Source organism: Microcaecilia unicolor, chromosome 9 (assembly GCF_901765095.1).
Source record: "Microcaecilia unicolor chromosome 9, aMicUni1.1, whole genome shotgun sequence".
NCBI lineage: Eukaryota > Metazoa > Chordata > Amphibia > Gymnophiona > Siphonopidae > Microcaecilia > Microcaecilia unicolor.
Genome location: NC_044039.1, coordinates 129,821,350 through 129,835,251, shown reverse-complemented (window position 1 = coordinate 129,835,251; position 13,902 = coordinate 129,821,350). Strand labels below are relative to the sequence as shown.

General features: G+C 41.4%; 1 protein-coding gene across 1 annotated transcript in view; it reads left to right on the top strand.

Annotated features, from left to right (window-relative positions):
* PACS2 (phosphofurin acidic cluster sorting protein 2) overlaps positions 1 to 13,547 on the top strand; it is a 550,048-nt gene extending 536,501 nt beyond the window's left edge. Inside the window, exons 23-24 of the mRNA XM_030213995.1 lie at positions 3,509 to 3,622; positions 13,276 to 13,547. Of these exons, the coding sequence (XP_030069855.1) occupies positions 3,509 to 3,622; positions 13,276 to 13,394 (233 nt within the window). The 3' untranslated portion in view covers positions 13,395 to 13,547. The remainder of the gene's footprint in view (positions 1 to 3,508; positions 3,623 to 13,275) is intronic.
* The last annotated feature ends 355 nt before the right edge of the window (positions 13,548 to 13,902 follow it).

Genomic DNA, 13,902 nt, shown 5'->3' with positions numbered 1-13,902 from the left:
TTGCCAAAATGTCCAAATCACTATTTTCTAATCCCGTTTTTAAGACATTTTTATATGCAATTCATATGCAGTACGTCCAGGTCACAAGGGGTGTGCTGGGGGCAGGATTTGGGAGTTTCCAAAACTTGAGCGTTGTTCTGCCATAATGGAACAAAGCAAAAATGTCCAGGGCTAAAAGTTAGACATTTTGAACTTGAACCTGTTTCAATCATGACTAAATCTCAAAAAAGGGCCTTAAGTGATCACTGGAGGGATTAACATAGTAGGTGATGGCAGAAAAAGACCTGTACGGTCCATCCAGTCTGCCCAACAAGATAAACTCATATGCGCTACTTTATATGTATACCTGACCTTGATTTGTATCTACCATTTTCAGGGCACAGATCGTAGAAGTCTGCCCAATACTAGCCCCGTGTCCCAACCACTGGTGCTGTCACCCAATGTCTGCTAAGCTTCTGAGGATCCATTCCTTCTGAACAGGATTCCTTTATATTTATCCCACGCATTTTTGAATTCAGTTACCGTTTTCATCTCCACCATCTCCCGCGGGAGGGCATTCCATTAAGACATAACCCCCCATTACTCCAGCCTCTGACAAGTTCAGATGTTATGGCCAATCCTGTTAGAGCAGCAAGCGGGTCCCTGGAGTAACCTAGTTGTCGATACAGTGCACTGTAAAGAAGGGGACTAAGGCCCAAATCCAACTCTAACCATTACACTTATGATGGAAAGTGTAAGCCATCCAAAACCCACCAAAACCCTACTGTACCCTTTAGACATAAGGGCTATTGTAGTGGTGTACAGTTGGGTTTTGGAGGACTCACCAACAATATCGGGGAGGTAATGGTGAGATGTATACCTGGGACCTTTTATGTGAAGTCCACTGCTGTGCCCCGCTGCTCTGCTGGGATGTTTGTGTGGACAGTCTACTAAGAATGATGCCCCCCCCCCCCCCCCCACACACACACACACAACACAATACATCCCAGTAGTTTGTTTGTTGTGCATTTTTCCCTTGGACATTTTTTTTCTGTTGAAAATGGTCTAAAAAGATAGTTGCACTGAGCACAAAAAAATATATAGCAAATAGCCATTTTCAAAACAAAAAGATAAACGTTTTTCTTGTTCAAAAATCGTTCTTTTCGCCACTTTTTAGACTTTTTCAAGAAAATGTCCAAAATGAGATTTAAACATATTGAAAATGCCCCTCTTTTATATCCACAAAAGAAAACAATGAAAAACATATTAGTTAAATTGGATGTAAGGAAATCTGAACCGGCAGCTTTGAAGTTTTTATCTACCAATTAACTTAGTTCATCAACATTTTCTGCAAATATAGCACTATACATTAACTATTTTTGGTTCAGATTTCCTTAGATCCAATATAACTAGCCAATACTTACTCATTAGGTGCAATAATTGGTATTTATTTGAATAGCCAGCAGGTTTAGAGACATCCTACTGAAGATTCTGAGGCATGCCAGTGTGGCCGAAACACAAATCATGTCAAGTCTTTGGATGCTTTAATATATTAAATATATATGTTGGACATCTAGTTGTTCCTTTTTTTGTTATCTTCGCTGTGTTAGACACATCTTTGTGACTGTGAGGGCTACTGTTCTTCTGTTTTTTGCCGTATTATTCTGTCTACTGTCATTTCTTGGGTAGATGAAAAGAAAATGCCTTTAGTAATTTACTGGATTCCTAAAAGTGCATCAGTTGTCATACATTCATTTATTTAGAAATATTAAAAATAAATGTTGCCACATGTATTTGTTAAGGGTGTGCAGCCTGAAAATTTTAATTTCATACATTTCATGTGTCATTTACAGAAATGTTTTGTTATGGGAGAGGTATCATTAAAGAGTATGCACTCTGTCAAAAGAAGGTGCACTTTTTCCCAATATGCACATGCATGCACTATTATGAAAGAGTGTGCGCTCTTTCCAAAAGTATGCCCTATTAATGACACGTAAAAAACCTAAAATGTCAGGATTTTCTGGCATTACATGAAAAAAAAAGAACATACAATCACTTAGGAAATGTCATTGGCTTTTCCCATGTAATTTCAAATGGATACACATCCCTAGAATTTGTCAGACCTGTGAAATCTGTGGGACAAAGTGGCTTAATTGTGTAGTGCACAGACTTTATAAGGTAGGCTTTCAGGATGATCCCTATTAGCGTGCAGATTTTCACACAAATTGACATCTGCCCCAAAGAAAATGTATATGTATACTTTGTATAAACATATGTTATAAAACACATGCTTACATTGCTATGCTGCCCCAGCTCTGCCCAAACTGTGCTCCCCATCTTATGAGTTAAAGTAGTCACAGTTTTGTGATGTGCCTACTTTTTATGTATATATGCCTGTATGCAATTTTATAAGAGCCATTTTCAAAATGTAAAACATGCTTTACAAGTGGAAGAAGATACATCTGGCCAGTCAGATTTTCAGGATGTCAGACATGAAAGATTTGCACATTATCCCCCAAATTCTGTAATCTGCCTAAATAGAAACGTTGTTTGCAAGCTAAGAGCATAGAATACTAGCCCTTAGGCAAGTGAATGTCATATTCACACAAATAAGTGCTATGTGCATGTACCATGGTATTGTAGAATATGAGCACACAAGTTCATATCACATAACTGCAAAAGGGCATTCATGAGGGAGGCACATGGGTATCTCAAACAGTTACACGCTCAAGTTACTGTCGTTTACACACTGAAGCATAGAAAAATGTAGTCAGATAATGACCAAGCTCTCTTGAATTCATATACAGTTTTCATCTCTACCACTTCCACTGGGAGGCCATTCCACAAATTCACTACCCTTTCCGTGAAGAAGTATTTTCTCAGCTTACTTCTGAGTCTGTCCCCTTCTGGCTTCATCCTATACCCCCTCGTTCCAGAGCTTCCTTTCAATTGAAAGAGACTCGTCTTCTGTACCACATTTAGGTGCACACATTTATGTCTGCCAAAGACATGGCATAAGTGGGTATGCATAAATGCTGATTTTATGCTAATATTCTATAATGGAATCTGGGTGTTCAGATGCCATTACAGAATTCGTTCTCAGCATGCTTCATTTTGGTACCCTTTATAGACTTGCCCCATATGTGCATATGTGGCTTGATTTTAAGGTAATATCTTATGATCCAAATCACTTGCAAAATTTATACATGTTACAGGAAATTCATGCATATAGATATCCAGAAAAACAGGGTGGCTGGATGCATCTTAAGGACTGGGTTGAGAGCCCCTACATCATATGTGAAATTGCATTAAGCCTATAATTTGAAGGTGTTATAAGCAAAAACCTTCATCATAGTATACTTGCTTCTGAGACTATCTTCATTGTTGGTGTATTAACAGATTTTTGATGCAGTTCTACTCTCTTCCACACTTATAGGGTTTGGTTCTCATTTCTAATAGGTTAATTTAAGAAAGATGTAAAAATCATAAGGCTTATTTTTCTTTTCTTCTTTGTCTTTTTTTAATGCAGTGATGTTTTTGCCTAAGAAAACAAAAGACAAGGAAGTAGAATCTAAAAGTCAGTGTATTGAAGGAATCAGCAGATTAATTTGCACTGCAAAACATCAGCAGAATATGCTACAGGGTAAGTGTATGTTCTGAAGTTTGGGGTCCTATCCTAAACAATAGTAAGAAAAGCATTTCTCTAGGACTGTTATTCTCAGCAGTTCTTCAGGCATTTCTGGAAGGTCTAGCTTTTAGGGTAATCATAAAGAATGAGTCTGATATTCAGCCCGCAGAAGGCAACACGCTAAGTGCCATGATAGGTGCTGACCCCGGATTTTCACTGCCAACTGTTTCTGGCGACTGACATTGAATGTCTGGGTTTATTTTGGACACTAAAAAGTTAACTGGCTATGCCGATATTCAGCGCTAACTGGTTAACTTTTAGCGGTAAAAGATAGGCCTGCAATTTAAGCAACCTATTTTGACCACTCAACTTAGTTGGTTTGGTGCTGAATATCTGTGCCTAACTGGCTATGTCATGCGATATAACCAGTTAGCAGCTAGCTGCTAACCGGGATATTTAGTAAGAGAAATCGGTTATCTCCCGCTAAGTATCCACTGTTAGGCACTTAAACGCCATCTGACCAGGAGCCATTCCTGGCTGGTTAAATAGTTTTGAATATTGGGGGGAATATGTATAAAGTAGCTTTGCAAATACTGAAGGCAGTACATGTAGATCCTTCTCATGCACATTCCTTGTGGGCATTTTGAAAACCAGACTGATGGGTGTGTCTCAAGGACTAGATTGAAAACCACTTTTCTAGGACAATGAAATTCAACTCCATTTTGTGTTCTCAAACAGATATGAGTTTCAAAGTAATTAAATATGCAAATGTAACCAGTCTTGTAGACCAAATATATACAAATACATTGCATAGTTATTCATTGTAATAGGTATCCTAAAAAACAGACTTATGAGAACTACTGTTTGCAATCCTGATGTGCTGAGTTCAAAAAGTTTCAGTTTATGCATAGAAACAAATATAATAACAGATGAGGACCAAAAGACCAATCCAGACTCAGGTTTACATCTTTTATGGAAAGCCATAGATCACCATTCATATATGGTTTTCCCCTCATTTTGCTTTTTAAGAATCCTTTTGGCTAGTTCATTTTGTCTTTTTAAATTATTTTTTATATTTTTTTTATTTAATTTGTACCCCGCACTTCCCCACACACAGTAGGTTCAATGCAGCTTACATAGTAAATAGAATTACAAAGTATTGTAAGGAGAATATTACAAATTGTAATAAACATAGTAATAGTAAGGTTTTAAGATTATGTGAATTGAACATGGAAAGGTAAACAAGGTATGATAGGCAAAAGGAAAGAGATTGGGAGGGGTATGGTGTAGGGAATGTGGAGAAGAGAAGACTGGGGGATGAGTATAAGGAGTTTGGGAGACATGGTTTATAGTATAATCATCTTCAGAGCAGGAGTTGTGTGGGTGGGCTTATAAGGTTAAGTTGGGTCGTTAGGGTAAGCTTGCTCGAAGAGATGTGTCTTCAACATTTTTCTGAAGGGTAGATAGTTGTTAATTGTTTGGATGGATCTTTGGTAGAGTGTTCCAAAGCTGGCTGCCCAAAAATGAGAAACTGGATGCATAGGAGGTTTTGTATTTAATTCCTTTGCAGTTGGTAAGGTGTAAATTGAGGTAAGTAGGTGAGGACATTGATCTGTTTCTGATTGGGAGGTTGATCAGGTCATTCATGTAGCTAGGGGATTCTCCGTATATGATCTACAGTACTTGATATGCCACAAGGGGTCCAATGATAGTGACTGTGTTTCTTACAAAAAAATCAGAAGGGAAGAGAGAGTAGGGAGAAGTAGAGAGGTTTAGAATTGGAGAAACCAAAGGTTTTGCAAAACAGATGGGTTTTCAGTAGTAATTTAAATTTTGCATAGCAAGGCTCAGTTCAGATGTGAGGTGGAAGAGCGTTCCAGAGTTTAGGGCCCAGGTGCTGTTTCATAAGATATGTTCAGAGAGCAGAAGGAGAAGAGACTGTGAGCAGGTTTGAAATGGAAGAATATAGAGAGCGAGCAGGAACGTGGGGGATCAGAAGATTACTAATATAAGCGGGAGAGGTGGCCTTTGAAGACAAGCAACGGAATTTTCAATTTTTGTACAGGCAGAGACCAGAAACCAGTGATCAAAATGAAGGAGTAGTATTATATGGGCAAAACGGAGAGAGAAATGAAGGAGGTTGACAGCTATGGATTGTATGAGCCAGAGATGCAGAATAAGTAAAGGGGAAGACCAGAGCATAGTCAAGGTGGGAGATGACTAGGAACAGAAGGAGAGTGCAAATTAGAGGGGGTTCAAGGAACAAATGGAGGAAATGGATACAGTGTAGTGCAAAAAAGGCAGAGCGAACCACTGAGTCAATTTGTGGTTTGAAAGTCAATTTAGTATCGAAAATAATACCTAAAATCTTAATAGAATCAGAGAATGGAAGAAGATGGTTGTTCAGGAAGGGAGAAAGCTGGAAGAAAAATACCGGGGCTGGGTGAAGTGATGGACTTGCACTTAGAAATATTCAGAAAGAGACAGTTGTTTTTAAGTCACACGGAGATGTGGTTAAGGCAGTTGTTCAGGGTGTTGATGGATTGGGGATGTAGCAGAGGATCTGGATGTCTTCTGTGTAGCAAAATAGAGTGCATCCTTGTTCTTGGATAAAAAGTAAGGAGTGGGGCAAGGAGGACATTAAAGAGGGAGCAAGAAAGGAACCCTGGGGTACGTTTGACTGGAGATGATAGGGGAGAGGAAGGAGTCATGGGAGAGCTGAAATGTACGATTGGAGAGAGAGAGCTGGTGAACCAAGAGAGACTTACATCTTTGTCTAGAGAACGAAGATGGGAGAGCAGCAGGGAGTGATGGACTATGTCAGAAGCTGAGGAAAGGTCAAGGAATATGACAGTAACTGAGTGATGCTGATGTAAGGAGGAACAGATAAGTGTTGTGAAGGGCCAGCAAGAGTTTTGATGCTATGGTTTCGACGAAAACTGACTTGGAAAGGGTGCAGGACATTGCTTCCTCCCCATTTTACGAAGAAATATTTTCTGTTACTCCTGAGCACATTATATCATGATTTCTTGTTGTAGAGTTTTTCTATACTTTCAAGTATATTCCTCTGTTCTCTTTTTCAAGGATAAATGTAATTAGGTCCTTTATATAGGGTTGAATTTCCAGTAACGTATAAACTGAGCTTAAAATGTCCAAAAATAGCACCAAACAATTGTTCCAGTCTTGCCTAAAAGGTCCAGGAAGAAATCTGCATGGGGAAATAGGTTGCCCATGAAGAACTATCCTTAATAAAGGCAAGAGCATTTTGGGCCTGACTTTGGTGCTGGAGCTGATCAGTGCCGTAAAGAAAGTGATGGATATGTAAAGCCATGAAAATTTACACTACCCTCCGTGCCCATTTCAAAATAGTGATGGACAAGTGACTCGGTCTTTCTACCATGTTGGTGAGACATCTGCTAGGGGTGGTGGCTGTTGAGAAGCAGATAGAGGAGTTACAATTTTCCCTGATGGAAGCCTGACAAAAAATAAAGATGTTGGAGCATGGTCAGAAGATGTTGGCGGAAAACAAGCGATGAAATAGAAAACAGAAACACATAAAACAATATTAAGTTCTACAGTCTTTCGGAGACAATAAAGGGGTCTGGCCTGGTGGCTTTTCTTTCTGAATGGCTTCCCAGAATATTACAATAGAATAGTAACATAGTAACATAGTAGATGACGGCAGAAAAAGACCTGCACGGTCCATCCAGTCTGCCCAACAAGACAACATATGTGTAAACCTTACCTTGATTTGTACCTTGATTTGTACCTGCCTTATTCAGGGCACAGACCGTACAAGTCTGCGCAGCAGTACTTCCCGCCTCCCAACCACCAATCCCACCTCCCATCACCGGCTTTGGCACAGACCGTATAAGTCTGCTCTCCACTATCCTCGCCTCTCAACCACCAAACCCCTCTTCCCCCCACCTGCTCCGCCACCCAATTTCGGCTAAGCTTCTGAGGATCCATTCCTTCTGCACAGGATTCCTTTATGCATATCCCACGCATGTTTGAATTCCGTTACCGTTTTCATCTCCACCACCTCCCGCGGGAGGGCATTCCAAGCATCCATCACCCTCTCCGTGAAAAAATACTTCCTGACATCTTTCCTGAGGCTGCCCCCCTTCAACCTCATTTCATGTCCTCTCGTTCTACCGCCTTCCCATCTCCGGAAAAGATTTGTTTGCGGATTAATACCTTTCAAATATTTGAACGTCTGTATCATATCACCCCTGTTCCTCCTTTCCTCCAGGGTATACATGTTCAGGTCAGCAAGTCTCTCCTCATACGTCTTGGAACGCAAATCCCGTACCATTCTCGTAGCTTTTCTTTGCACCGCTTTCATTTTTTTAACATCCTTCGCAAGGTACGGCCTCCAAAACTGAACACAATACTCCAGTTGGGGCCTGACCAACGACTTGTACAGGGGCATCAACACTTCCTTTCTTCTGCTGATCACACCGCTCTCTATACAGCCTAGCAACCTTCTCGCTACAGCCACCGCCTTGTCACACTGTTTCGTCGCCTTCAGATCCTTGGATACTATCACCCCAAGATTGATGGACATACAGACCCCCTTGTTTCTGCCTCAGAGGGTGATACAAGATCCTGGGTAGTGATTATCCACCTCCATAATTTCCAGGACAAAGTTCAACTTGTTGTGGAGGTTCAGAGGCTATGACACCTGAAGCATCAGGACTTTAAAATCTTTCAGGACTTTTCTGCCAAATTACAATTTTTAGCTATGTTAGCTATACTAAGCTTAAAGAATCAAAATAGTAGAATAGGTTAGAGTGCCAGATTTCTCTCCTCTTTTCCGACCTTTGTGGCGGGCAAAACAAAAACAGCATGAAAACCGTGCGTGGTGCCGTAGCCCTGCACACCCCATTTCCGGCTTCCTTCCTCCTCCCTCCCCTCAGGATGTAACTTCTTGTTTTGGAGAGGGAGGAGGAAGGGAGCTGGCAGTGGCGTGCACAGGGCTACAGCCCTGTGCACTGTTTCATTCTGATTTTGTTTTGCCACTGCGAGGGGCGGAGAGGAGGAGAGCAAGTGAGATGCCCAAGCCACAGGGCAGCTGGATGCTGACGCCACCAGGAGGGGACCTGAGTCACCCCAGCCCAAATTTTGGGAGCCAGTTGCTAAAGGTTTAGCAGCCGGCTCCCAAAATCCTTTAAAAAATAGCAAATGGCTCCAGCCTACCATTGGAGGGAGGTAAGAAAACTTGCAGCATGCTGGCAGGTGGCTAGGGAGAGGGAGAGTTGCAGTGAGCAGTAGGAGGGGGGAAAGTCACAGTTTGGGCCGGGGAGATAGTCTTCCCAAATCGTTTATACAGGCATCTATGGGGCACACCATTGCTGGGTGGGCCCAGGCCCACCCATGACTATGCCCCTGGCTGATGGATAGGCTTCTTCAGATGCTGACATTGCTCCAATTTCAAAATCTGTCAGTATAAGTATTGGACAAGGAATTGGTTGTTTTACATCTTGCAATAGGTGATTATATGTTGAACGCTGTTTATTGTGTAGCAAAAAGAATAAACCAGCGGGATTTCATCTGTCAGTAAATTGAAAATGAATGGAATACAGTTGGAAAATCAATGCTACTTTGAATGTTTCTTCTGCAATCCGAAGTGTTGACCAAGCCAGCCTAACTAATAGTTTATTTAATCCAAAGATGAGTATGCGATCAGCCCCAGATCCAGAATCAAATAATATGAACTCCCTGAAAAGAATGGGTACTTCAAAATTAAGATCATTTGGAATGCTGGGTAAAACATCTACATTTCCTTCCATGTGTTGATGAAGTGCACGGTTAAGTGCTGACTCTCCCATATTTTCCTATGTCTCCCCAGCATTGTCTAAAATCTTATCTAGGTTTGAGATCCACTTCACACCAGGCATGCAAGTGACCAATTGGAGGTGTATTTTCAAAGCACTTAGACTTACAAAGTTACATAGAAACCTGTGGAACTTTTGTAAGTCTAAGTGCTTTGAAATGAGCCCCCAAATGATCTGTATCCAGCAGCAACCCAACTAATTGCCCAATAATTGAATCTCCAACTAAAGTGGTTTCCTAACCCTTCCCCGCTAGGGAGAAGCTCCTGGAGACAACACCTCAGTGCGAAAGGATATTGCATTCTGTGGAGGGCAGATCCTGGTTACAGGATTGCTTCCTGATTCACCAAGGTGATACTTGCCTTTTAGGTGACCTCCCTTCTCTAAGGCAGCATAGAGGTGGAGCTTCTTTACTTAAAGTCTCTATATGTCTCCTCTATATCTCTCCCTCAGCTCCTCCAAACCTACTTTTGAGAGATCAGACTTGTTTGAGAGCTAGGAACTTTTTGACCTCTCACCAGCTGAAATATAATCATGTGTGAAACTCACTGTAAAAGACCAGATAGCACCCATCTTGCTGCTGGTTTGTTATCTTCATCTTAGTATTTGATAAGTTGGTCAGTTAATTGAACTTGAATTACCCCCCCAACAGGCCCCCTTGACTATGCTCTGATGAGGAAATGACCCAGCAGCAGAGCATTGTCAGTTGTTGCCATATTGCAGGAATTTCTCTCCCTACAACCGCGTGGTGGGAAAACACCAGTCCCACAGGGGGTTTTGCATACTCCTATCTGAGGGAAGGAGAGGAACCATAACCGGTGCTCAGCCACAAGAAGCACTCTTGCAGCACCCACCACAGATGAGTTCAATCCGGCCCCATCCTCACGAAGGACGACGGCTGATCCAAAACCCCCACCAGCGTGACTGAGGTAGGGGAGTGCCCAACAAAAGATATCTCCCAAAGCCGCATGACTTTCCACGTATGCAGCTCACCACAGCCACGCAGGACTCCCTCATCTGCCTGTTCCTTCTCCTTCATCCACCTTCTCAGGATGATCCACCCAGGTATAGGAAAAAATCGCAGGTCTACCTACTATACTCTCATACACACACTCAAAAAACAATCCACCTAAAACTCACTCACACATACACACTTAAAAAAAGGTCTGCCTAAAACTCACATACAGACTTACACAAACACACATACACACACACACAAAAAACAGGGACCTGGGAGCACTCCAACTTCCTCCCCCCATACCCCAAAGGGACAAAATATGCATTACTAGAATAGTAGTAGGGTTATCAACCCTAATGTTAATAACATCCACAGATTCCCTAACTCAGAGAGAGAGAGAACAACAATATACCGATACTATGCAAACTGTATCACCCATCGGGAAGAACCACCCCAGGCAGAGCTCAGTCAGACGGGGCAAATCAAGAAATGAAAATCATTGAATCAAAGTTCAAACACAGCAGAGGGCCAGAAAGGAAACCAAGAAACACAGAAACCCAAATAAACGCCAGCTAATGAAAATGACCACAGTTGCACTAACAAAGGATGGCTACCTTCCAATACCAGTGGAATACATCAATGCCAGATCAGTGGTAAACAAAACAGGAACAATAAAGGACAGGACCATCTTGGGTACATTGGTCACTCAAGGGAAATGCATGAGTAGAGGTAAAAGTGTGGTAGTTATGCAGTTTGAACTATCTAGCACATTTTTACCTAGTAGATCATTCTTTGTATTAGCATTGTTGGATAGTTTTGGGGATCTTGGGCAGTTATGCAATGGTTCAAGGGACTTCTATGGATAGGAATTAGAATTAAAATGCAAGGAGTTTTATCAGCTAGGATAGTTGAATACCTGTTTGTGAATACAGAGTTCGCGCCTCTCTCCCATGTTGTTTAATGTCATGATGCAGCTTTTAGGGAGATGCTTGGGGCAGTTGAAATTATTTTTGTACAGATTTGCTGATGATGATACTATACTTTTACATTTTGAGTGAAATTCAAAAATGTGTCAATATTATTTAAAATTGGGCAAAGGAATTCCGATTTAAATTTGATCAGGAGAAGACAAAATTTCTTTGGCTGGGCTCTCAAAAAGAGATTGAGGGTAAAGAAAACTTTTCTATCAATAAGATGCAATTTAAATTAGAATTTTCTTTCAGGATTTTAGGAATTGAAATGGATAATAAATTGATGGTATAATCGAAAGCCGATTTTGGGCATCCCCAACTGCTTTCCTTAGCGGGGACGACCAAAGTTCACGGGGGCGTTTTGGAGACGTAGCGAAGGCGGGACTTGGGCGGCCTAACACATGGACGTCCTCGACCCAATAATGGAAAAAAAAGGAGTTCGCTCCCTGACGAGCATTTGGACGACTTTACTTGGTCCTGTTTTCGTACAACCAAGGCACAAAAAGGTGCCCGAACTGACCAGATATGACCGCCAGAGAGAATCGGGGATCACTTCCCCTTACCCCTCCCAGTGGTCACTAACCCCCTCCCACCCTCAAAGAACATCTTTACAAATCTTTTGTGCCAGCCTCTATGCCAGCCTGAAATGTCATACTCAGGTCCATCGCAGCAGTATGCAGGTCCCTGGAGCAGATTTAGTGGGTGCAGTGCATTTCATGCAGGCGGACCCAGGCCCATCACCCCCCTTACCTGTTACACTTGTGGTGGTAAATGTGAGCCCTCCAAACCCCACCAGAAACCCACTGTACCCACATCTAGGTGGCCCCCTTCACCCGTAAGGGCTATGGTAGTGGTGTACAGTTGTGAATAGTGGGTTTTGGGGGGGATTTGGGGGGCTCAACACAAAAGGTGAGGGAGCTATGTTCCTGGGAGCAATTTATGAAGTCCACTGCAATGCCCCCTAGGGTGCCCGGTTGGTGTCCTGGCATGTCAGGGGGACCAGTACACTATGAATGCTGGCTCCTTCCACGACCAAAGGGTTTGCATTTGGTCGTTTCTGAGATGGGCGTCCTTGGTTTCCATTCTCACCGAAAATCAGAAATGACCAAGTCTAAGGATGACCTAAATGTCAAGATTTGGGCATCCCTGACCGTATTATCGAAACGAAAGATGGACGTCTATCTTGTTTTGATAATACGGGTTTCCCCGCCCCTCCACCGGGACGTTTTGCGAGGACATCCTCAGCAAAACTTGGGCGTCCCTTTCGATTATGCCCCTCATTGGCTCCCAGTTATAACAAGATGTCATTTTAAATTGTGTACACTGGTTTATTAGACTCTACAAGAAATATTCCTGTTTATTGGGTGGGATTTTTCTTCTGTATTGACAGCTTTTGAGGGGGCAGATATCTCTGTTATTTATTACAGAAGTCGGTTAAATATCTTAAACAACTTTCAACTTCATTTCTGTATCAAACCGCAACAATATGGAATTCTTTACCTCTTTCTGTCTACTCTCTATTCAATTTGTGGTCCTTCCATAAACAACTGAAGATTTTTTTTAAATATGTGAAATAGAAGCCCTTGATGTAATATAATGTAATGATATAAATATACAGAGTTGGAATAAAAGAAAAAAAATATTGTTGAAGTGCAATTAACTTTAAGTCAGGAAACTTAACATGCTAGTAAGAATCAAGTGGTAATAGTCTTTTTAAAGAAATGGGCACGAATATAATTTTCATTTGCTGTGTAACACCATTCCCTGATGATAAAGTTATTGTAAATCCAAAGGAGAACATTGACATGTTCTGCAATAAGTTGTTCTTATCTAGGGGACCTTGTTGTGACACTGGTTTCCTTTTAATTTTTTTTTTTTGTTTTTTCTTCCTCTGTTGTTGGGCAGTACTGATTGATGGAGTAGAGTGGAATGATGTGAAATTCTTCCAGCTGGCAGCACAGTGGTCGTCTCATGTCAAGCACTTCCCAATATCCATATTTGGACACTCCAAATCCAGCTTCTAGTTTCCCCAGCACAGAGAAGAAGAGGAGAAATGTTCAGCTTTTCTCGAGACTGGACCTCGGGAACCACTAAACTGAGTGCCAACTATTTTCTCAGACTGAAGTCGCCTTGTTTGTTTGTTTTTTTCATTTTATGTATTTTTTTTTTTATTGTTAGTGTTTTTTATTGTACAATTATTTAAAGCTATTCTCATTACTTTTTATATATATTATCTAATTTTACTACAAGGGGACAGTGTGTCCTTCCATAAAAGTGCAAAAAAAAATATTGTCTTACATATAGATGTGCTGTTCACCCGAAAAGTTATTTCGGTGACTATAAATGGGAACCAGAGTAATAATGGAATAACTACATGCTTTATTAACCTAAAGAATGTCCTGAGGTTTCATGGGAATTGCTTCGAGCAATTGGAAGGGTAGGGATCGGCTAGATGGCAGACTGGCAAAGCCCAAAAACCCCTATTTTTATCAACTGTTAAACCACTTTCTGTTGAAACAGGTGTCCCATAGC